At 40.3% G+C, this 23390-nt stretch overlaps 1 protein-coding gene across 1 annotated transcript in view; it reads left to right on the top strand.

The window, feature by feature from the left end:
• Positions 1-1881: 1881 nt before the first annotated feature.
• USP12 (ubiquitin specific peptidase 12) overlaps positions 1882-23390 on the top strand; it is an 83546-nt gene continuing 62037 nt past the window's right edge. Inside the window, exon 1 of the mRNA XM_012744042.3 lies at positions 1882-2137. Coding sequence (XP_012599496.1) covers positions 2090-2137 — 48 coding nt within the window. The 5' untranslated portion in view covers positions 1882-2089. The remainder of the gene's footprint in view (positions 2138-23390) is intronic.

Consider the following 23390-nt stretch of genomic DNA (forward strand, 5'->3'; position numbering starts at 1 on the left):
CCAACCGCATTATATATAGTAAAGACCACACCAGTACAACTCTTAGCACATACGAGAACCTTTTTGTTTGTGCCTCTCCCATCAACTATAGGCATGGCGAGGCTCTGTAGCTAGGTTCTGTGGTATTATCTGTGATTTTAGATGGCTCTAACATTAATTAGACACAACTCCAGTTAATTCTGTCAGAAATCCATTTTTAAAAGGCCTCGGTCCTATATAAACTTATGTGCAAAGCTGTGGCTTGTGTTCCCGTGACCAGCTGGGATGTATGAACACGGAGGCCTGGTGGTGGGCAGCGTGGGTGGAGGCAGGGCTCAAATTCTGGCACATCACACCTGTTTGCTGGAGCAGAATGGCAAGTGGGGAGGACAGGATGGCCACAGACACTGTTCAAAATGGGCAAGACGCTCGGGGTTCAGGGGCATGTTGACACTGGGATGAGGCCCAGGAAGGGCCTACAGATCTGAGATGTAGAAGCTCCCATCCGAACGGGGTGGGGCTCGGCAAGAAAGAATTCAAGTGGGTGAAGCTTGCAACTCCACAGAGGGAAGCGGGTATCGGGGCGAAGAGGAGGGGCCCCCGCTTCCACGGAGGCAGGTGCCTGGAGAACCAGGCTGCCTACCACGGGACTTGGCTATATTCATTCTGCATTTTTTTTCCCCCCAAGCAAGCTTATAATGGAATCACTATGGAAACAGAATTCATGTACCAGAAATCTATTTTTCACCTAAATTTCGTTTGAACGCTTTGCTTTGTTTTTCGAATGCTTTGAATCGGGGAGGTGAAGCATCCCTGAGTTTAGAGTTTGGTCTGAATCCAGAAGCTCAGCCCGGAAAAGCACCCCCATCACTGGTTCGCCAACCAAAAAGTCTCACAAGCTTTCTAAGAGAATTTATGAAGTTATTCTACTGCCTTGAACTACTTTTTCAGATGGGAAAAAAATAACGTTCAGCCGCCAGACGTGGAGAACAGGGTGCAATGACGAGTTTTATAAACGTGGAAAAGAGGAACTATCCATCAAGCCAGCTAGCACTGCTCAAGTATTCCCCACGGGACATTTTCTCACTGGTGGGGCTTCATGTCTCCGGCAACACCATCATCACTGCTTGGCTGAGCTCGTCCATACTTTGCAGCCCCATGTGCAGACATTCAGAAATAAATTCTACATTTACAGCCAACAGGCAGGGAGGCAGGCAGGATTGCTCCTGTCCATCACTTGCCTTTCTTCTTAATTCAGAGGCAAACATATATAATTTGTTCTTTGCCTCACTTTTATTTAATTGCTTTGTCTTTTCCCAAGTTACGGTGTTTGACCCAGGTGAGTCACCCAATATGTGCAAAAAGAAACAAACCAAGTGCTTGGGACACTCGCCCGGGATGTCCTGATCCTACAGAGGCAAGTTTCCTCCCACCCCGCCCAGAGTTACCCTCCGTTCTGTGTTTCGGCAGCGTCGCCGTCCCTCCGCCCGTGGCCGGGCCCCGGGAGTCAGTTCCCGCCAGGAGCGACCCGGGTCCCCGGGTCCCCGCCGCCCCCGCAGCGCCCGGCCTCCCCCGCAGGCGGCGCGCCGGCTCTAGGACCGCGGGGGACGCGGGCAGGCGCCGCCGCCCGCCCGGCCCCGCCCCCGGCCCCGCCCCCGGCCCCGCCCCCGACCGCGCGCGGGGTGGGGCCGGCCGCGCTCCCCGCACGCGCTCCCGGGCCGCGGGGGCGGGCGCCGCGGGGTGGGCGGGGCCGCGCGCGGGGCGGTCCGGGCGGAGCGGGCATTAGGGCCTCGCGAGCCGCTTCCCAGCCGCTGGGCGGGGTGTGCGGCGGGAGGCTTCGCGGGCAGGCGCGGGCCCCGAGGCAGCGGCTGCGCCCTGCGCCGGGGCGGAGCCGGGGGCGGGCGGGCGGCCGGCAGGCGGGGGCTGGGGCCCGAGGCCGGGAGTGCCTGAGCGCCGGCGGCGACGACGGCAGCGGCAGCCCAGCAGGCCCGGAGCGTGCGTCCGCGGCGGCTCGGGGTCCGCCCGCGGGCTGCAGTGCGAGCGGGCGGCCCGGCTCCCCTCCTCCCCCGCCCGCCGCCGCCGTGATTGGGTGGAAGATGGCGCTGGGCGGATGGAAATCCTAATGACAGTCTCCAAATTCGCCTCCATCTGTACCATGGTAGGTGCAGCGGGCGCCCGGCGGGGGCGGCCCGGGACCCCTCGGGCGGCGGCGCGGCGCCGGTCCCCGCCCCTCACCGCCGGCCTGGCGCGGGGGCGGCGGCGGTGGACTGCGCGCGCGGGCGGGCGGGCGCGCGGGGGATTAGCCGCCCGGGCGGCGGGGGAGGGGGAGCCGCCTGGCGGGCCGGGGCGGCGCGCGGTGGCCGTGAGGGGGCGACCGCCCTGGACGTGGCGGGCGGCTGCGCTGCTCCCGCCTTCCCGCGGCGCGGGGCGAGGGCCGAGGCGCGCCCGGCCTGTGGGGACGCGGGGGGTGGGCGCGCGGCCCGGAGCGCGGCCGGGGGCTGGGGTGGCGGGGAAGGGGCGCGGGGCGGCGCCGGTTCCGTCTCCGTGTGGCCGGGCGCCGAGCGGGGAGGTGTCCCCGGGCGGGCGCGGGTCTGCGGGCAGGAAGGAAGGGTCTCGGACGGCGGGCGGGCGCTCATTCCTGCCCCAGGAGAGGACGGAAGTCAAGTGCAGATTTCCTCCTCGCGCCGCCGGCGAGGCCGAGTGCCCGGCCCCGGGCTGGGGGAAAGGGGTGTGTGTGAGGGTGGAAACTTTAAATAAGTGCTGTTGGAATTTTCTCCATTTTCTACTCTCTCAGAGGCACGGGCTCTCTGGTTGCCAGCCATGTGTCCAGGTGGCAGTCTTGTCACCGGGAATCCGCGTTAATCTTGAAAAGCAGCATTAGCTTTCCTGTCATTTTGTTTACTTCAACACACCGGACACATCCATGTGTGGCTTTTCCGTGTGTCTGTGCGGGGACTGACTGCAAGGGCGATTGTGTTTGTTTTATTGGGGCTTTTTAAATAAGGGAAAAGTGCTAATAATGCTCGTTGAAAGTCCCGAATTCAGCAAAAACGTGGGCGCGTTTAAAACTTGGTGTTTCCTGCTTGGCCAAAAGGACCACAGTTTTTCCACATGATGAGACAAATTAGTTTCATTAGCTGCTTATGAGCTTATCTATAGGGGATCCTAATTTATGAGTCATCACCGAAAAAAAGTTATTCTTTGCAACGTGGGCCTAGTGGTTATGTTACTAAAGACTTCTGAAATTTCAGATATCGACCACACAGCAAAAAAAAAAAAAAAAAAAAAAAAAAAAAAAGACTTCTGAAATCTTCAGTTTCTTGTCTCACTGGCCCCTTTAAAAAAAATGTAACCGATTTCATATAGGAGATCCCCAAGCAATCTGCCATCCAAGGCTGGTACATTTTATGTATTTTTCTGGAACGAGTGGTGAATCAGATTAGCAAGATGCTATGAAAGCATATTCTTTATTGCACGCGGAGGAACGGTATAAAACATGGCTGAAATCAGGTGGACTTAAAATCTGTGGTCTTAAAGAAATCATACTGAAAGATGAATCCTTGAAGAATTTATGTCGCCAAATGGATGATTGTTCTTTCTCACAATTTACATTTTAGGAAAGCATTGGTATTAAAGGGACTACATTGAAGGGATTTTCCGAGAATTCTGTATGCTAATTGTCTTCAGATATGCCAATTATTATCTTATTCAATCTCAAAACACGTGGTGATTAGGCCTTTTACTGCGATAATTTTTCCATATTGCTGAGCTGCACCCATCCTTGGGTCATAGTTCATTGTCAAAGTCTAAGGTTTCAGAAGTGGTGTGATGCTCTTTACTGTTTTTCATTCACCCAAGTATTGTATATCAGGTATACATTTGGCACCTACGAAATGCTAGAGAGTGCTGAGTGCTGGGGATACAGTCGTGATGTGGAGACCTCGCTGCTTTCATGGTGTTTATATTCTTGTTGATGGAGACAAACAATATTCAAATAAACAATATGTGTCAAAATAAGATTAGGACAGTGTGACATGCATTTGCCAAGTTCACACATTGAGTAAGTGGGATTCTGATCTCAAGGATGTCAAATGCTGAAGCTCTTTCAGGTGCATTAATTATATGTGTTGTGTGTGTATTGGCAAATACAGAAAGTGCCTGGCCAAATGAGATTGTTCCAAAGGTGCTATTAAAATTGGGTGTGTCCGTATTCATATTTTAATACATTCTAATGCATTCCCAAAATAGTGCTAAATATCTCAAAGTAATTTGCAGTCTCTTAAAAATTTTTTTGTAGAGATGGAGTCTCACTCTGTTGCCAAGGCTGGTCTGGAACTTTTGGCCTCAAGTGATCCTCCCAACTTGGTCTTCCAAAATGCTGGGATTACAGGCATAAGCCACCACACCTGGCCTTTAAGTCCTAGTCTTTAAAGAAAATTGCCATCCATCTTCTGAGAATTACAAACTTGACGATGAGGAAAAACAAAGACACTTACCTTTGTGCCTTTGTAGTTGCTGTTTTGCTAGGCTTGAAACACTTTAACTGTCCTTGTCTGGCGGGTTTGTACCTGTCTCAAGCAGGTAGCCTTACTTGAATAAGCCTAGCCCTGTCCAGCCTACTCTCTGTCCTTCTCATGTAATTTCATTTTTGTAATCTCAGTGGTACTTACCATTCCCATTATATTGTAAAATTCCCCCCTCTTATTAGATTGTGAGGGCCTTAAGGGGAAGGACTATCCTTTATTTCTGCAGTTTGATCTGGAACACCCACTTCTGCATAGTTTCAGACTTAAGGGCCTGGCAAAGTAGCTTCCTAATATTTAGTATTAATAAGTGTAAAATAATGGGAAAAATGGCAGAGTACATGTAGAGGGACTCTGTTTTGCAATTGAAGTGGAGGTCATAGAGCAGTATTTGGTGGCCAATCCCGGTGGTCCAGCATGGTTGCTACAAGACAGCAGATACTACTTAACTGCTAGCTCCATTAATGTTAGCTCTGACTGTTGCCATTATTGTCTCTGAAGGGATTGTTGGGAAGGGCTTGTCCCAGAAGGGGATTGGGTAAAGGAGAAATTGCTTCAGGGGGTGGGTGGAGTTAGATCCTGGGATGGCACACTGGCCTGGCCGCTTGCCCACCCCTAGTCACAAGGGGGTGAGATAGATCCGTTAGAACATGGTGTTAATGAGGCCAAGGCCACAAGTTAGGTGCTAAGTGAGTCTGGCAGGCTTTACTTCTGAGAAAGCCTGTGCCTAGCACATCACTTTGAGCATGGTCAACTTTAAACTACTTATTGAAGAAAAGGCATAGGTGAATTTGGCTGTTTGCTTTTTCTCATTGTCTGAGACTCACTGGGGGTCCAGGTAAGAGTATGTGTGGTCAGTGCAATTTATCATCGCTCTGGGGGGAAAAAGGAAAGTGAGTGGAAAGCATCAAAGCCTATGCTTTGTTGGGGGTGTGTGCATGTGTGATAGTTTCTTTAGGTAGCCAAAATATTATATTAAATGATAATATTCTGTGTTCTTTCTCAAGAAATAGGGTGGATGTAATTCTTTTATTAATAAAATCATTATTTTTTATTAATAGTTTGTTAATAATTTATTAAAAGTGCTTGTATGATAGCAACATTAAAGTGTGAGTTGCTGTTGTTTTATCTAATTTTTGCTGCATATACTGTATATGTTGATTTAAGAAGAAAGCAAGCCTGAAAAATAAGGAGTCTTTTATCATATAAATGATTGGTCAAGGGCATGTTTGAGCTCAGTAGAGACAGACCATTTATAAAAAGTATTATAAAAGTTTTATTTAAGCCTGCTGATCTTTTGAATTTAGCTGACATATATTTTGGACATTAAAAATGATACATTCTCATTGTAGAAAATCTGGAAAATACAGCAAAAAGAATATAACTTATTTTACCTTCGAGAGCATATTTTGACATTTTATAAAACTTGAGTTATATTCCCTAGATACAATTTTATATTGTTTTCCCATAAGTGATTGTCATGTTAGTTTTGAAATTTCCTCAATTTTAGGATAAACTTGGGGAGTTTAATGTTTTCAAACGATGAGATGGCAAGATTAACTCGGTAATAGCGTACTAAGTTGTTGACAGGTTATGTGTTTAGTGATTATTAGAAGGTAAAGTTATATGGTTAGTAGAAATATGGGTTCATTCTAATATTAGGCAGTTATCACAAAGGTAAGACTATTGGGATCTGAAACTTTTAAAATGCCTACAAACTATTGTTTCAAATCCATATTCAGTTATGTAGAGTGTGTATAAATATTACGGTCGTATGTGGCTTTGCTTACCTTTTGGTGGCTTTCTCCTTCCACCTTTGGCTAATTTTATAATAGATCTCAAAGTAGGTTAATTATCTACCCTACTGTGATCCATGTTGGCCAGTTTCAGCCAGACTTTATCACAACATATCTTGTTGTCTTATTTGGTTCTAGGCTTTTGACCAAGTCCCCAAAGATAGAGTCTACCTCCTTTTTGTCACTTACTAAGTTCCTTTTTCCCTACCTTTAAAGCCATATCCTAGCTCTTCTGAAACTTGTACTGTCTCTGGAAAGATTTAAGCATTTGTAGACTTTGTATAATTCTTTTCCATAAACCTTAATTTTTTAGATTGAAATAATCTAATTTTATTTTGGTTTCTCTTTTAGTAGCCCTATTCCAGGAACTTAATATAGTATTTCATTATGTATTTGACAGCATAATGTAATAAAAAGAGCAGCTGGACCAGAAAGTAAATTCTAATCCAGATTTTGACATTTAGATATGTAAGGGAAAGTCTCTTAAAACTTTCTGAGTTGATTTTTCTCATCTGTGAAATAAAGGTATTGGACCAGACGATCTTTAATAAATATTCCTTATATACTTGTTTCCTTCTGAATCTAAAATTCTGATCTTTGAGAGTTTATAAATGATTAGTGATATCATTGTCGTCATTTTGGGAGCTCTAATCATGTTTTAGATAATATAAAGAGCATGGAATTTGACATAGTTAAATATGAATTTTGCCTAGTTTCCAAGTTTTTTTTTAATGTTATAGAATTTGTCGAAAATACAGTAAATGTATTTTTCTTCCTTTACAACCATTTACTAGAGGTTAGTGATATCACCATTTTAATCACTGACAGACTAATCCACAAAGCTGTTTACTCACTTTTGACACTTTTTTCTTTGCCAGTACCATTTTTATAAAAAAAGGATTTGAACTGTTTTGAGATTCCACATTTATTTCCCTAGCTGTGAATATGACCTTGGACATTAACTTCTCTTTGCCATGGTTTCCTTACCTGTGAGCGAGGGGTAAAATAACATCTAGTAGACTAGTACCTGGTCATGGTAATCACTGTGTCCTGTTGGCTGTTACTGTTATTACCCTTGTAAAGTGATTTGCTCCCCTCTGTGTGGTAAGAAGTACTCACTGGCACTACTGATTACTCTGTTAGCTCAACAAATACTAACCAAAATTGAAATTTATTTTATGAAATACAATTATGTCAGTTCATTTTCATCATAAGAAACATTAGTTTATTTGTAATATATGCCTCTGAGGAAGCACCAGTTTATTTTGAAACTAAGTGGATTAAATTATAACATTAAAGCTAAGAATGTAGATTGTCTTTCCCTGTTGAATAGTTTGTAGAAAGATTTTATTCCTTTTGTCTGGGAACAAAATTAGCTGGTGTAATTTGTGACAGCCTCAAACATGTTTTAGAAGTTTAGATAAGTTGGGAATACTACTTTTAGAAGACTTAACCTTGTTTTATACTAAAAATAAAGCATGCCAGCGTTTTGTCATTATTAGAAAATGGTTATGTGTATTAAAGTCAGCTTCAGGCCATATTACTCCCTTTCAGGTTTTTCTGAAAGTTTGAGGCCATACTATTACACTTAATTCCCTTATGCGCCTATCTTTTATTGGAATAACATCTCTAGTTGGTTTATGATGCACTTACCCACCCTGCTCTTACATATCTTGTCTGAAATCTGCTCTCCCTCTATCATGGGCTAGAAGAGGGTAATATATTCAGATTCCTCTACAGTACTTTAAGGTGTTGGGAGAAAATTGTAAGAGCTAGATATGAGGGATTATAGATTGCTGAATTGAAAACTCCTAGAGACCCAGGATTGTTGAAAATACCTGTGTATACCATTGGACTATTTACTATTTTATGTACAGAATTTGTATTGGAAGGAGGTGAGAGTGATAGTTTATCTAAATTGTTTTAAAAGGAAAACTGTAAAGTCTTTGCTTTCACAAAAGTAATCAAGAAGACTTTTGTGATAGTGTAAAGTATAAGATGTGTTATGTAGAACATGATTGACTGTGAGGTCCTATAGCCCTGCATTCACGGGCTTATCCTTTCCTTTGCATCTCTGTAAGAAAGACCATTGGCTTCTTCTAAAAAGTGTGTTGTGTCTAAAGAAGAGATGTATGAGCTTGCCTAGATTATCCATCTGTAGTAATCCACATGGCTGAAGCTGTCTACCACTAAAAATTTATTTCCAACTTAAAACAAGAACTGGATGTTTATTTCAGTTACAGGTGACAGACATTCTTATTAAAATGCTTCATAGGTGCAAGAGCCATCCATGCATTCCCTACTCATAAGTAGTGGTTTAATCATAGTATTTTTCAGTGGAGTTAGAGTATTGTTACCTTTGCTTTTATTGTAGTACTTTTTATTTTAGTGATCTACTAAACCTCTGCCTGATAGGTATTGAGTTTTTTTGTGGTCGGAGGGGAGGAATTTTTTTAAGCTAATAGTGGTTTTTTGTTTATTTTTGGTTTTTTTATAGAGAGTGGTTGTTCCTTCAGGAAGTGTTCATGGAGATCTACATCATATCAGGGTGTATGTGGGTTCTGAGAATACAAAGGTGACTATGATAAGCTCTGGTTTTATGGAGCTTCCCTTTTAGTGTGTCGTGAATGGGTTACAGTTGTGCTGAGAAAGTAGTCCGTGGGCAGCCAGGAGGTATAACTGCGTTGGTCAGAGACACTCCACCAGTCCCAGTCTCGTGAGAACAGACCTGTCTGTATATTCTTGTAGGCTCTACAGATACTATTTTCTGTATGTACCCCAGTGAGAAAAAGATTGGGAACCAGCTTTACTTCTGGTGTTACATAGCAGTGGTCCCCAACCTTTTTGGCACCAGGGACCTGTTTCATGGAAGACAATTTTTCCACGAATTGGGTGTGGAGGAGGCAGAGCTCAGGTGGTGATGCCAGAGATGGGGAGCAAAGTGGCTGTAAATACAGATGAAGCTTCCCTAGCTTGCCCGCTGCTCACCTCCTGCTGTGCGGAGGATTCCGAAGTTTCATGATGAAGACAGTTTTTCCATGGACCGGAAGTTCAGTGGGGTGGGGCGGAGCTCAGGTAGTGATTTGCAGCCCCTGCTCTGGGGCTGGGGACTGCAGTTATAGAGGATAAACATAATACAAATGACTGCAGTGTGCAACTTTTTATTAGTGTAAGTAATGGTAAATATATGTGAAAGAAAAGATTATTTGTCTCCGGGGGAGAGAAGAGAACTTCAGGAAAATGCTTCATGGAGGAGGTTTGGACTTGTTTACAAATGAACGGTCATTTATTCTGTGGACATGGAGGGGTGGGAAACCATGTGTGAGCAAAGCTATAGAGTCATGGGATAGTAGGTTACTTTTACATTCTGTAGGTGATTTCGCATGAAAAGGTCTTGTGAGGAATGAAGCTGGGGAGTAGGAAGGGGGCATATTTAGAAGTACCAAGGGAGTTTACCAACTATTGATTCTCATTCAAATAATCATTAAAGTTTGTATTTAGCCAGAGGAAAGTTGGGAAGATATAAGAAACAATGGAATTGATAAAAGGTGTTGGTAAATTTAATTACATTGTTAAAAATTGTATTTTTTAAAAAAAGAAAATTACGACAATATCAAAGATGGGTGGGGCAGAAGGACTATTCAGTAGGTAGTTAAAACTTATTAAGGGTCTCATTCTTGTTTAGGAGCCAATCACTATTAGAAAATTTAAACTTATTCATGAATGTTAGAAAATTAAGGATGAACATACACCCACACAAGAAGCGAATTTTCTTGCTTCCACATCAGCAGCAGTTTCAGCTTTGTCATTCAAACACTGAGGACAGGAAAATAGGGAAAAAGAGATTAAAAGTGAAAAAAAGAATGATAAACAGAAAACCTAGGTGGAAGAAATAAGCTCTAGTTCTTTAATCATAATAAATCTAAATGAATTAAACTTACTTGCATTGTATTAAAGGAGCTATCAGATTGGATAAAAGACAAAATTTGCTTAAGAAACATACCTACAACAAAAGGACAGTCTAATAATACTACAGTACCGTTACCACACCTAAGAAAACTAACAGTATGTAGATTTCTTTTTGAGATATTTCAAAGTCATTTAGTTTTTTTTTTTTTGTTAGTCTTATTCTTATCATCTCAGTCTTCAAGATCCATTCAGATTTAGGAAAAGTTAGGCAATATTAGCTTCACTTTTACAAAATGGAAAAATAAAGTCATTCCCACAGTGACTAGGGTTGAAGTTTGGATTTCTTGACTCCTAAATCCATTACAATATTTTTAGGCCAATATGTTGCAGCTTTGATAGTTGAGACAATTTTTTTTTTTTATTTATTTTTTTTGAGACAGAGTCTCGCTTTGTTGCTCAGGCTAGAGTGAGTGCTATGGCAGTCAGCCTAGCTCACAGCAACCTCCAACTCCTGGGCTCAAGCGATCCTCCTGCCTCAGCCTCCTGAGTGGCTGGGACTACAGGCATGCGCCACCATGCCTGGCTAATTTTTTCTATATATGTTAGTTGGCCAATTAATTTCTTTCTATTTATAGTGGAAATGGGGTCTTACTCTTGCTCAAGCTGGTTCCGAACTCCTCGAGCAGTTGGCCCGCCTTGGCCTCCCAGAGTGCTAGGATTACAGGTGTGAGCCATTGCGCCCGGCCGAGACAATTGTTCTTTTAAGACAAGAATTTGGGAATTTTTGTCACTAACTTCTTAGCTATGTGTCTGTGTGTGTATGTGTGTAGCTTTGAGTCTTATTTCCCTTACTAATTATTTGTACTTGGTTATACCACTTAAATGGTTTCAACTATGACATTGAATAATAATATTCCTGTTAGATCAGATGTGAAAATGTGAAAATCCTTTGTACTATAAATATATATTAAAATCACCATTATATGATCATTATTGGTAGGATCCCTTGCTCTCTCAAGAAAACTATAGAAGGCACTTTAAGATACCGTGGACTGTAGGAGTCCTGACAGTGCTCACAAGTTACTTTTGACAAGGTGTAGTTATTTCAAAGTGTGAAAATGAGTAATGATCCTGGTCTTAAGATGCTCAATCAGTGAAACAAAGTTTCGGATTACCTTTAATAAAAAAATCTTTTTACTGTTAGAATTTACGGTTCATAGAGCTGTTACCTTCTATAACACTGTGTGTGCAACCAACCCCCCCCCCAGACAGAGTCTCCCTTTTGTCGCCCAGGCTAGGGTGCAGTTGCATCATCAGAACTCACTGCACCCTCAGACTCAAGCTCAAGAGATTCTCCTGCCTCAGCCTCCCAAGAAGCTGGGACTACAGGGGAGTACCATCATGCTTGGCTAATTTTTTCCATTTTTGGTAGAGACAGGGTCCTGCTCTTGCTCAGTCAGAGCTCAAGCAATCCTCTTGCCTTGGCCTCCTAGAGTGTTAGGATTACAGGAATGAGTCACTGTGCCCAGCCTCCTCTTTTTTTTTTTTTTTTTTTAAGGAGTACTGGGTATCTGCCCAAAGGAAGCGAAATCTCTGTATCAAAAAGATACCTGCACTTGAGTGTTTATCATAGCACAGTTCACAGTCACAAAGATGTGGAGCACAATTCATGATCACAAAGATATAGAATCAACCGGAGTGCCCATCAGCTGATGAGTGTGTAAAGAAAACATGATATACACACCCCATGGAATATTACTCAGTGATAAGAAAGAGTGAAATTATGTCTTTTGCAGCAAGTTGGGTGGAACTAGAGGCCCTTTTCCTAAGTGAAGTAACTCAGGAACAGAAAAACAGATGCCACATGTGCTCAGTAATAAGTGGGAAATGAACTATGGCTAGGTAAGGACACACAGAGTATGTAGTGCAGTGGTCTCCAACCTTCTTGGCACCAGGGACTGTTTTCATGGAAGACTGTTTTTCCATGGACGGGGGTTGGGGGGAATGGTTACGGGATGATTCAAGTACATTACATTTATTATGTACTTTATTTATATTATTATTACATTATAATGTATACTGAAAGAATTCTATAACTCACCATAATGCAGAGTCTAATGCCACCACTGATCTGACAGGAGTTGGAGCTCAGGAGGTGGAGCTCAGGCGGTGATGCAGCTGGTAATGGGGACCACAGGTGTAATGGACATTGGAGACTCTCAAGTGGGGAAGATGGGAGGGAGTGAGGGATGAAAATTACCTGTGGGGTGCAATGTACAGTATTTGGGTGATGGGTACACCAAAAGCCCAGATTTTGCCACTATACTATATATATATGTGTGTGTGTGTATTTATATATATATATATATACACACACATACAATTCAACTTGTGCTCCCTAAATCTATTAAAATAAAAAAAGGGGCAAATAAGGTATCTGTGGGCTTAGTTTTCTTATTGATATAAATTCTTTGTCAAACTATTTGTGCTGTGAGGGAGTAGTTACCTTCTGATGTTGGCTAACTCTGTAATTCCCTTTTAGTAACATTTTTTTTAAAAGATCTGAAATTAAAATGAGTAAATTGTCTCCATATCTATGGTATTGGTCTATCTGGGTTTTTCAGGATTCCCTGAAAAGAGAACTTTCGTAATTCTTTCAAATTATTAAATAGAAAGAGCCTGTCTGGGCCCAAGTAAAATAAGCAGTAAAGTGTGTAAGTGATAGGGCAAGGAGAGAATAAAATAAAAGCCTTTTGTTCCTTGGAATGGAAAATATGCTTATAATTTGAGTTTATGTAGATGAACATTTATTCTGCTTTGTATGTGATTATCTTAGTCTAAAAATCTAAGCATTGTAACTTTTAAGAAGTTATTTCGACATTTTTTTCTAGAATATTGTTTTATAGTTTTTCTTTGCTGATGTTGCAAGGATTTCCTGGTTGTTTGATTTGCTTTATGAAGATATTCATATATATGCCAGGGTGATTAAGGTGGTACCTTAGGGGGGTAGCTACTAATACTTTGAACTTTGCGTGTGGAAGGTGTCTTGAAATAGTAGAGGAAGGGCATTCTCTTCTGTGAAAGGAGATGTAATGTTTAAGAGGTTTCAGACTTCATGGCCTTGAATAATAAAGCTTTGGTTCTTCTAAGAGCAAGTGAAGAATAGGAATCAAGTGGTTTCACCTTTCCTTCCTTGATGGATTTAATGGAATTTACGCCGATAATTTCCTCAGACTGGTGTAATCAGGGCTATTTATGTAAAAGTGAACAAAATTTGGAACAATCTTGAAACATCCAAGTCTCAAAACTAAATATAACTGACCAAAAACAAAACCAAAAATACTGTGCTTTAATTCTGGTAGGTAAATTTATATGATTATTTTTGTTGTCCTTGTTGTCCTTAGCGTATGTTTCTTTAAAAAAGGTTCACCTTTTTTTAGTTTACTGGTTAGTTTCCTGTGTTTTTATTGCATTTTTAAAATTTGAGGAACTGAACGAGGACCTGTGGTGTTCACCTGACTGATTAAAGAAGGTGCATTGACTAAATCAACTTGGTAAAAAAGCTGATAGGAAACAACTTTCTCTTCTGGTTGTTTTTTCCCTATAAAAATCACATCCTAGCCGTACTTGCATATTTGCATCATTGTCTTAGTTGAAGACATTATAGATTGCCCTTTTTAACTAAAACGATACAAGTGAAACCTGTTACCTTTTTTGTTCTATATTTAGTTTGTTATTTTTTATTGAAGTTTCCCTCCTGCTTTATTGAGGTATAATTGATGAATAAAATTGTATATATTTAAGGTATTGTTTTTGTTCTTTAAGAATTGAAGAGTGGTTTTTGCTCAGGTTGCTGTTCCTTCGAAGCACTTTGTGGTCTGATGTTTCAACAGTTTTTACTTCCATGTGTCCTCTAAGCCTCTCTTCCGTTTGTTACACATTTTCACCCCAGATATTAGTTGCTTTAGTAGCCTACTATCTTTTTCACTTCTGGAAATGGGTTGTAGTTATTCTATTTCAGTGCTAACAGCCTGGCTCCATTTTGATATTCTTGCCATTTTATGTTAATGATGACTTAGGTCATTTTAGCAGACTTTGTAAAATTGGTTGTGACTTCTGTAGTGTTTAGTTTTCCCAAGAACTTATCTAGCAAGGGTCTAACATTTCTTTAGTGGCTACTCGGTGGTGCTGTTGCTAGGTACTTCACAGGTTGAAATCGCACAGTGATCAAAAATACAGGTGTAGAAGGGTTTGGGTTTAGGTAAATTTAGATAAATCTAGAAGGATTATTCAACAAAGTTAGAATATTTGGGTTCATTCTTGGTTGCCATCAGATTTAACCAGGCCCTCTACAAATGTTACTGGAAACTGATAGAGAAGGCTGGACTGCATAGGTGTGGCCTAGTTGAGAACTGAAGTTTAATGATAGAACACACTAGTAAGTTAGCCTGGTACACATGGAATGGTGTTTGGTAAATGTTTCCTATTCTCTTTCTGCCATTTTGGGGAACAGTCTATGTTTGTTATTGACTCTGAAATATAATGACATGGTTACTTTTAGAAATGGAGTGGTAGATATGCCCTTGTCTAACAATTAATACATTGTTTTTGAAGTACCAAAACCAGGAATTTAAAAGTGAAATAAATAACTCAGGTTTAACTGTATATATTGTTAACACATTGATTGCCATGCTAGAAAACAGTATTTTTTCCTTGGGACCACAGTGTTTTATTAGGAAAATAGAATAAAAACTACAAAAACAAAATGATCCTTTCTGATTTAGTGAAAAATTTGTTACTGTTTTTTATGTGTGAGTTATATGCAACTTGAAAAATAGTTCTCGCAACTCTCAAGGTGAAGAGATGTGAGTTACATATGCTTCACAAGGCCCTGGGCTCAAAACTAGCATAAGTTAATTACAACTCACATGGCAGTTAATGTGTTAAAGAATAATATGACATCTTATTACCTTGAAAGTAGTAGTTTCTTTTAATTCTGCATTTATATAAGCTTTTTTTTAAACTCACTTATTTAAGAAAGTACAAAGTCACGTAAAGTTACAAAAAATCTCCTACAAGGAGAAGGAAGAGCGGCCCCTTTCCCCAGAGGTAATTGTTAGTAAGAATTGTGAGGGGAGTGTGTGTATGTTGCCAGATGTTACCTGTACATATACAAACATACAGTATCGTGTGTGTTTGTGTCATTCCCTCCCAAATAAAATCAAATGTGCGGGTTTATGTGCACCTTGCTTTTTCACTTAACTTATAATGGACATTTTTTGTTGTCATCATGTTGTTTCATTCTAGGTCAAAACTGTATGCATTTTGATTCTCTGTTATCTTCAACATCGATCATATTAGAAAAGTTTGGTTTATAATACTATTTGCAAGTTTTCATTTTATTAAACACCAATTGTATTAGTTTCCTAGGGCTGCCATAATAAAGTATCAAAAACTGTGGTTTAAAATATAGTCATATGTCACATAATGATGTTTTGGTCTACAGTGGACCTCAGTTGTCCCTTAAGATTAAAATACAGTATTTTTACTGTATCTTTTCTATGTTTAGATGTGTTTAGATACACAAATCCTTACCATTGTGTCACAGTTGCCCACAGTATTTAGTACAGTAACATTCTCTACAGGTTTGTAGCCTGGGAGCAACAGGTTATACAATGTAGCCTAGGTAGGTAGTAGGCTATCCCATGTAGGTTTGTGTAAGTACACTCTGATGTTCCCACGACAACAAAATCGCCCAATGACACATTTCTTGGAAGGTGTCCCCGGCATTAAGCGATACATGCCTTCAACAGAAACTTATTATCTCACAGTTCTGGAGGCAAGAAGTCCCAAATCAAGGTGTCTGTAGGGTTGATCCCTTCTGAAAGCTGTGAGGCGAATCTGTTCCATGCCTTTTTCCTAGCTACTGGTGTGCTGGTAATCATCAGTCTTTGCCTTCATTTTCACGTGATGTTCTCCCTGTGTCTCTCTTTACCTTGTCCTCCCTCTTTGCCCAGATTTCCCCTTTTTTTTAAGGTCACCAGTCATACTGGATTAGGGCACACCCTAATGACTTCATTGTAACTTGATTACCTCTGTAAATACCCTATTTCCACACAAGGTCATATTCTGAGGTATTGGGGGTTAGAACTTCAGCATTGTCAGGTGACACCTTTCATCTTGTAATACCAGTCAGGCAGTCAGGTCCATTATTACGATCAATGTCAATAAATGTACATTATGTAGGGTTATGTACTAGACACTACAGAGTCAAAGATGTTTAAATTTCAGTCTGTGTCTTTAAAGGGCTTGCAGACTATTTGAGGGAGACCAACCTCATCCATAATAAACTCTGATACAGACTTGATATGCTAAGTGTTCTGATGTTAAGAGGAAGATAGGCTGGCATTCAGAGTGAAGCCTGGATCAACTGGAGAAGGCTTTTGGGAATGGTGGGGAGGGAAGCTTGGTGGGATTTGAAAGGTAATTGGAAGGAACACGAAGAAGGGAAAGGGGATGGAGGGGATGTGAGAAGTGAATGAAAAAAAATAAGGAGAATTCAGTAATTAAAATTACTTCAGTAGTTTAATGTTTCAGTAATTTTGTCCTCAAATTTGTTAAATTGATTGGGTTTATATTGGTTTAGGCAAAGGTCTCCTATAAAGGTCTGGTAGTTTAAAAAAAGCCATGTGTATGTTGTTAAAAATCATATTTGTAGTCTGTAGAACTAGTTTTTGCTGAAATGAGTTAATGAAAAGTACTTTTGATACAGTAGATAAAGGAAAGTGGGGAAGATCATACATATGTAGAACACCCACTTCTTTTTTTCCCACAGTAATGACAGGTAAAAAACCTATGTAGTTTTAGGTCCATTTCATCTATGGCACTTTCTGTTTTTTAGCTTAATATATGTAAAACCTATCAAGTGAAAAGGGATCAGAGGAATTGGTTTACTAGAAAATTTATTGGAAAAACAAAACAAAACATGATTACTGTGGGTCAATCACTATGAAAATAACTATTATGCAGAATATATTTTTATAGTGTACCTATTGTAAAGAAATCTTACCAATATCAGTATTTACATTTTGGATAGCTTTATTATTATTATTAGTTCATTTTCTACAAACAAAAATTGTTAAATCTATGAAATGGGCCTATAAGGAGTAGTCTTTAGTTTTACTGATGAGGAAATGGACAAATAGATTATTTCAGATTTCAGTGTCTTGAATTTAGAATTCTGCCTGAGATCTCCCTATATTCAGCCTGGTGCTTTTGCTACTGTGTCATCCTGATGCTAATGTAGATATAAACACTTTTTCCCCCCTAAATATAACCAGAATATCATTCACTCCTTGCTCTACCTACCTACCTACCTACCTACACACTCACCCCCCCCCCTCATTTCTTAATACTCTCAAATATCTAATCATGGTTGAAATTACCTGATTATCTTAAATGGTTCGATATAGTTGGGGCTGTACATTTATTGCGTTTGGTTGTTACAGCTCTTAAAAATGGGTTCCTTCTCTTTTTTTTTTTCCTTTTTTTTATTTTAGCGTATTATGGGGGTACAAGTGTTAAGGTTACATATATTGCCCATGCCCCCCCCCCCGTAAGAGTTTCAAGCATGTCCATCCCCCAAACATTGCACATCTCACTCGTTGTGGTTGTATATACCCATCCCCTCCTCCCCCCTCCCACCTTCCCCACACCTGATAAATGTTACTCCTATATGTCCACTTAGGTGTTGATCCGTTAATACCAATTTGCTGGTGAGTACATGTGGTGCTTGTTTTTCCATTCTTGAGATACTTTACTTAGTAGAACGGGTTCCAGCTGTATCCAGGAATATACAAGAGGTGCTATATCACCATTGTTTCTTAAAGCTGAGTAGTACTCCATGGTATACATATACCACATTTTATTAATCCACTCATGAATTGATGGGCACTTGGGTTGTTTCCACAGCTTTGTAATTGTGGATTGTGCTGCTATAAACATTCGAGTGCAGGTGTCTTTTTCATAAAGTGGACTTTTGATCTTTTGGGTAGATGCCCAGTAGTGGAATTGCTGGATCAAATGGTAGATCTACTTGTATTGCTTTGAGGTATCTCCATATTGCTTTCCACAGAGGTTGAACTAGTTTGCAGTCCTACCAGCAGTGTAGGAGTGTTCCTCTCTCTCTGCATCCATGCCAGCATTTATTGTTTGGGGACTTTTTGTTAAAGGACATTCTCACTGGAGTTAAGTGATATCTCATTGTGGTTTTGATTTGCATTTCCCTGATGATTAGAGATGTTGAACATTTTTTCATATGTTTGTTGGCCATTGTTCTGTCTTCTTTTGAGAAGTTTCTGTTTGTGTTCTTTGCCCATTTTTTGATAGGGTTGTTTGATTTTTTTTCTTGCTTATTTTCCTAAGTTCTAAATACATTCTAGTTATCAGCCCTTTATCAGATGTGTAGCTTGCAAAATTTTTCTCCCATTCTATGGGTTGTTTGTTTGCTCTCTTAACAGTTTCTTTGGCTGTGTAGAAGCTTTTTAATTTGATCAGGTCCCATTTATTTATTTTTGTTGCTGTTGTGATTGCCTTAGGGGTCTTCTTTATAAATTCTTTGCCTAGGCCAATGTCTAGAAGAGTATTTCCAACATTTTCCTCTAGTATTCTAATAGTTTCACACCTAAGGTTCAACCTTCTCCTCTTTTATTACAGTTTATCTCTTGAAGAAATCAGATTGTCCCCTAGCTTTTCCTATTTTCTGCACATTGCTGATTGCATCCCCTTCATGATGTTGGATATGTTCTTTCATCCTGTGTATTTTCTGTATACTGGTAGATCTAGGGGGCTTGATCCAGATTCTTTTATTTTTTATTTTTTGTAGGGTTGGGACAGGTGGTGGTGAAAAAACATCGGTGATGTGTACATACCTCCCATGACATCACATTCTGAGCATGGAATGTCTTGTCCCTTTTTTTGTGATAAGTCTGACAGTGGGTCCTTGCATTGTCAGGATGGCTCTATTATGCAGCTCCCTGGCAGCATTTCACCTAATTGTTTTTAGCAACTGTTGATAATCGTCGTCTGGATCACAAAGAGAATATAGATCTAGTCTTTAATATTTGAAGCTTTCTTACATTTGCAGAATATTTTCATAGTTGTACTCTCAAAATAATAAATTTAGGGTAAAACTTAAAGATATTAAGTTGAACCTTTTCCATACTTAAACATGTTTGTGATATTACATGTGAATTAGTACATGGGGCTCTAATGAAAATTCTTGCATTCGAACTATAATAAGGCTTGACTGACTATACACTAAAACTTGACTGAGTAGCTTTGATTTTCCATTTCTTTGGTATGTTCCATTTTGAGGTTATATACTTACTACTCCCATGCTTTTAAAAAAGCTACTTTCAGTTCTTAAGCAAATGATTTAGAAAAGTAGATGAACTAACCAGATTCAGATATAGTCACTTGAATTTTCAGATTTTAGGGATAATAGGGTACATTTAAGTCTATTTGTAATGTTTAAAATGGACCAAAAAATTTGTTTATTAATTTCTAAATGAGGCTGTAACAGATTACCACAAATTTAGTCGCTTAAAACAACATAGATTTATTACTCTACAATTCTGTAAGGAGTTTAAAATGGGTGTGACTGGGCTAAGACCAAGGTGTTGCCAGCCTGTGTTCTTCTCTGGCAGCTGCAGGTGAGATTGTTTCCTTTGCCTTTGCTACCTTCTAGAGGCTGTCCTTATTCTTTGGCTCCTGGCCCCTCCTGCATCTGCAAAGCCAGCAGTGACAGGTGGTCTTTCTCACATCACTTCACTCTGACACTGACTCTCCTGCCTCCCTCTTTCACTTGCAAGGACCCTTGTGATTACGTTGGGCCCAGCTGGACAATCCAGGATAATCTCTGCAAGTCAAGGTCACTTGCTTTTATCAACCTTGATTCCTTCTGCAACCTGAATGCCCCCTTGCCATATAACGTGACATATCCACAGGTTTGGGGGATTAGGATGTTTACATTTTGGGGGGCTACTATTTTTCTTTTACCACAATGTACATTTTTTTTTAACTTTAAAAAATAAACCAGAATTATATTAGATGTGGAGAATTGATTCCTGATATGCCTGTAATGAATTTTTGGCTGTGGTGAAGTTTTAGAGGAAGTTGAGTAGGTCTATAAGCATGTATGTTTTGCCCGAAGTGAATGTTAAGAGGTGATTATTTTCTGTTCTAGTTATAGGCCTAGAAAAGTGGGAATTTTTTCTTTACATACTGTCAGCATGCCACCAGTTTCAGGAGGAGAGAAATAAAGATGTGATGGAATATTCAGGAAAATTAGCTACCAGTACTTTTATACGTTTTGATAAGTAAGTATAGGCTTTGTAGCATGAGAGGCTATGACAATGGATAAAATGGGTAAAACCTATACTGTATGGCTTTGTTCAACAGAGAACACATAGAATATATTTTAGGATTTTAAGATCAGATAAAACCTTTTATATTTACAGTATAATCATGTGATGATTGGGTTTCATTAAAAGATAATCTTGGAATTTTAGAGACAAGACTTCAAACACACTGTGCCTCCTAAGGAAGAAAGGGCATTACTTTGCCTCATGTCTTTATATATTAATATTTCCTTACTTTGGACTTTCACACATACAATTGTATAGTTTGTGGTTGGCTCCTTTCACTTAGCATAATGTTTTAAAGGTTCACTATATGTTGTAATATGTTTCAGTACTTTATTACCTTTAATGAATAAATATTGAAATATTGTTCTATTGTATTGGTATGTTACATTTTATTTATCTTATTTGTTCTTTGATGGATATTTGGGTTTCTATATAAATACTGCTGTAAATATTAGGTGTGCATGCTTTTGTATGGACATGTTTTCTTTTCTCTTGGGTATATACTTAGGATTGGAATTGCTGGGTCATATGGTGACTGTTTAATTGTTTGAGGATCTGCCACACTGTTTTCCAAAGAGGCTGCACCATTTTATGTTCTGTCAGTGGTGTACGAGCATTCTAGTTTCTCCATACACTCACCAACACTTGTTATCTGACCTTTTGATTGAGTATGAAGTGGTATCTCATTGTGGTTTTGATTGGCATTTCCCTGGTGACTAATGATATTGAGCACCTTTCATGTAGTTACTGGCCATCTGTATATTTTCTGTGGAAAAATACCCATTCCTTTGCTCATTCTTTAATTGTATTGTTTTTTAATTGTTTAAGTGTTCTTTAGATATGCTAGACACAAGTCCCTTATTAGTTAAATAATTTGCTAATATTTCCTCCCTTTCTGTGTGTTGTCTTCATTTTCTCTCTTTCTTTTTTTTGAGACAGAGTCTCACTCTGTTGCCCTGGCTAGAGTGTCGTGGCGTCAGCCTAGCTCACGGCAACCTCAAAACTAGTGGACTCAAGCGATCCTTCTGCCTCAGCCTCCCATGTAGCTGGGACTATAGGCATGTGCCACCATGCCCAGCTCATTTTTTCTATGTATTTTCAGTTGGCCAATTAATTTGTTTCTATTTTTTTAGTAGAGACGGGGTCTCACTCTTGCTCAGGCTGGTTTCAAACTCCTGACTTTGAGTGATCTACCCACCTCAGCCTCCCAGAGTGCTAGGATACAAGTGTGAGCCACTGCACTCGGCCCTGTATCTTTTAAATGAAGCATTTAACCAATTTATGTTCAAGGTTAATATTGATATGTGAGTCTGTTTGCGTCATATTGTTAATTGTTCTGTAGTTGTTTTGTAAATTTGCTCTCTTTTTTCTTTTTTTTTTTTTTTTTTTTTGGGACAGAGTCTCGCTTTCTTGCCTAGGCTAGAGTGAGTGCCGTGGCGTCAGCCTAGCTCACAGCAACCTCAATCTCCTGGGCTCAAGCAATCCTGCTGTCTCAGCCTCCCGAGTTGCTGGGACTACAGGCACGAGCCACCATGCCCGGCTAATTTTTTTTTTTTTTTATATATATATATTAGTTGGCCAATTAATTTCTTTCTATTTTTATAGTAGAGACGGGGTCTTGCTCAGGCTGGTTTTGAACTCCTGACCTTGAGCAATCCGCCCGCCTCGGCCTCCCAGAGTGCTAGGATTACAAGCGTGAGCCACCACGCCCGGCCTTCTTTTTTCTTTCTTGTTTGATGAAATTCTATCATGTTGCCATTTGATTCCTTTCTCTTCCTTCTTTGTGTGATGTTTTATAAGACCTTTGAGTTTTATACTTTCCTGTGTTTTTGTGATGGTGAATATTGACTTTTTGTTTCTGTGTTTAAGACTCTTTTGAGCATTTCCTGTACAGTTGATCTATTGGTGACAAATTCCCTCAGCATTTGCTTGTCTGGGAAAGACTTTATTTCTTCTTCATTTATGAAGCTTATTCTGGCAACATATAAAATTCTTGGCTGACAGTTTTTTTGTTTTTTTTTTTCTTTCAGCACTTTGAAAATGCCATCCCATTCTGTTCTGGTCTGTAAGGAATATTGCCATTTTAACAATGTTTTAAGTCTTCTAATCTGTGAACATGGTATGATTTTCTGTATATTTAGATTTCCTTTAATTTTTTTCAACAATATTTTGTAGTTTTCAGAGTATGTAGTCCGAGCTAATTGGGAGGCTGAGGCAGGAGGAACCCTGATGCTAAGGAGTTTGAGGCTGCAGTGAGCTTTGATTGTGCCACTACACTCCAGCCGGGTGATGGAATGAGACCCCATCTCTTACAAAAGAAAAAAAAATCAGACTTTTTTTTGCTATTCCATTCTCTAACCTCTTGAGAACCAAAACACATTTTTTTCATTATTTTTCATTTTTTTTATTGAGAACAAAAATTTAGTATTAAAGAATTACAGGGTTTTGTTCTTTTTTTTTTTTGAGACAGAGTCTCGCTTTGTTGCCCAGGCTAGCATGAGTGCCATGGCGTCAGCCTAGCTCACAGCAACCTCAGACTCCTGGGCTCAAGCAATCCTCCTGCCTCAGCCTCCCGAGTAGCTGGGACTACAGGCATGTGCCACTGTGCCCAGCTGATTTTTTCTATGTATACTAGTTGGCCAATTAATTTCTTTCTATTTATAGTAGAGACGGGGTCTCACTCTTGCTCAGAGCTGGTTTCAAACTCCTGACCTCGAGCAATCCGCCTGCCTTGGCCTCCCAGAGTGCTAGGATTA

This window comes from Microcebus murinus, chromosome 13, assembly GCF_040939455.1.
Source record: "Microcebus murinus isolate Inina chromosome 13, M.murinus_Inina_mat1.0, whole genome shotgun sequence".
In the NCBI taxonomy this organism is placed as follows: domain Eukaryota; kingdom Metazoa; phylum Chordata; class Mammalia; order Primates; family Cheirogaleidae; genus Microcebus; species Microcebus murinus.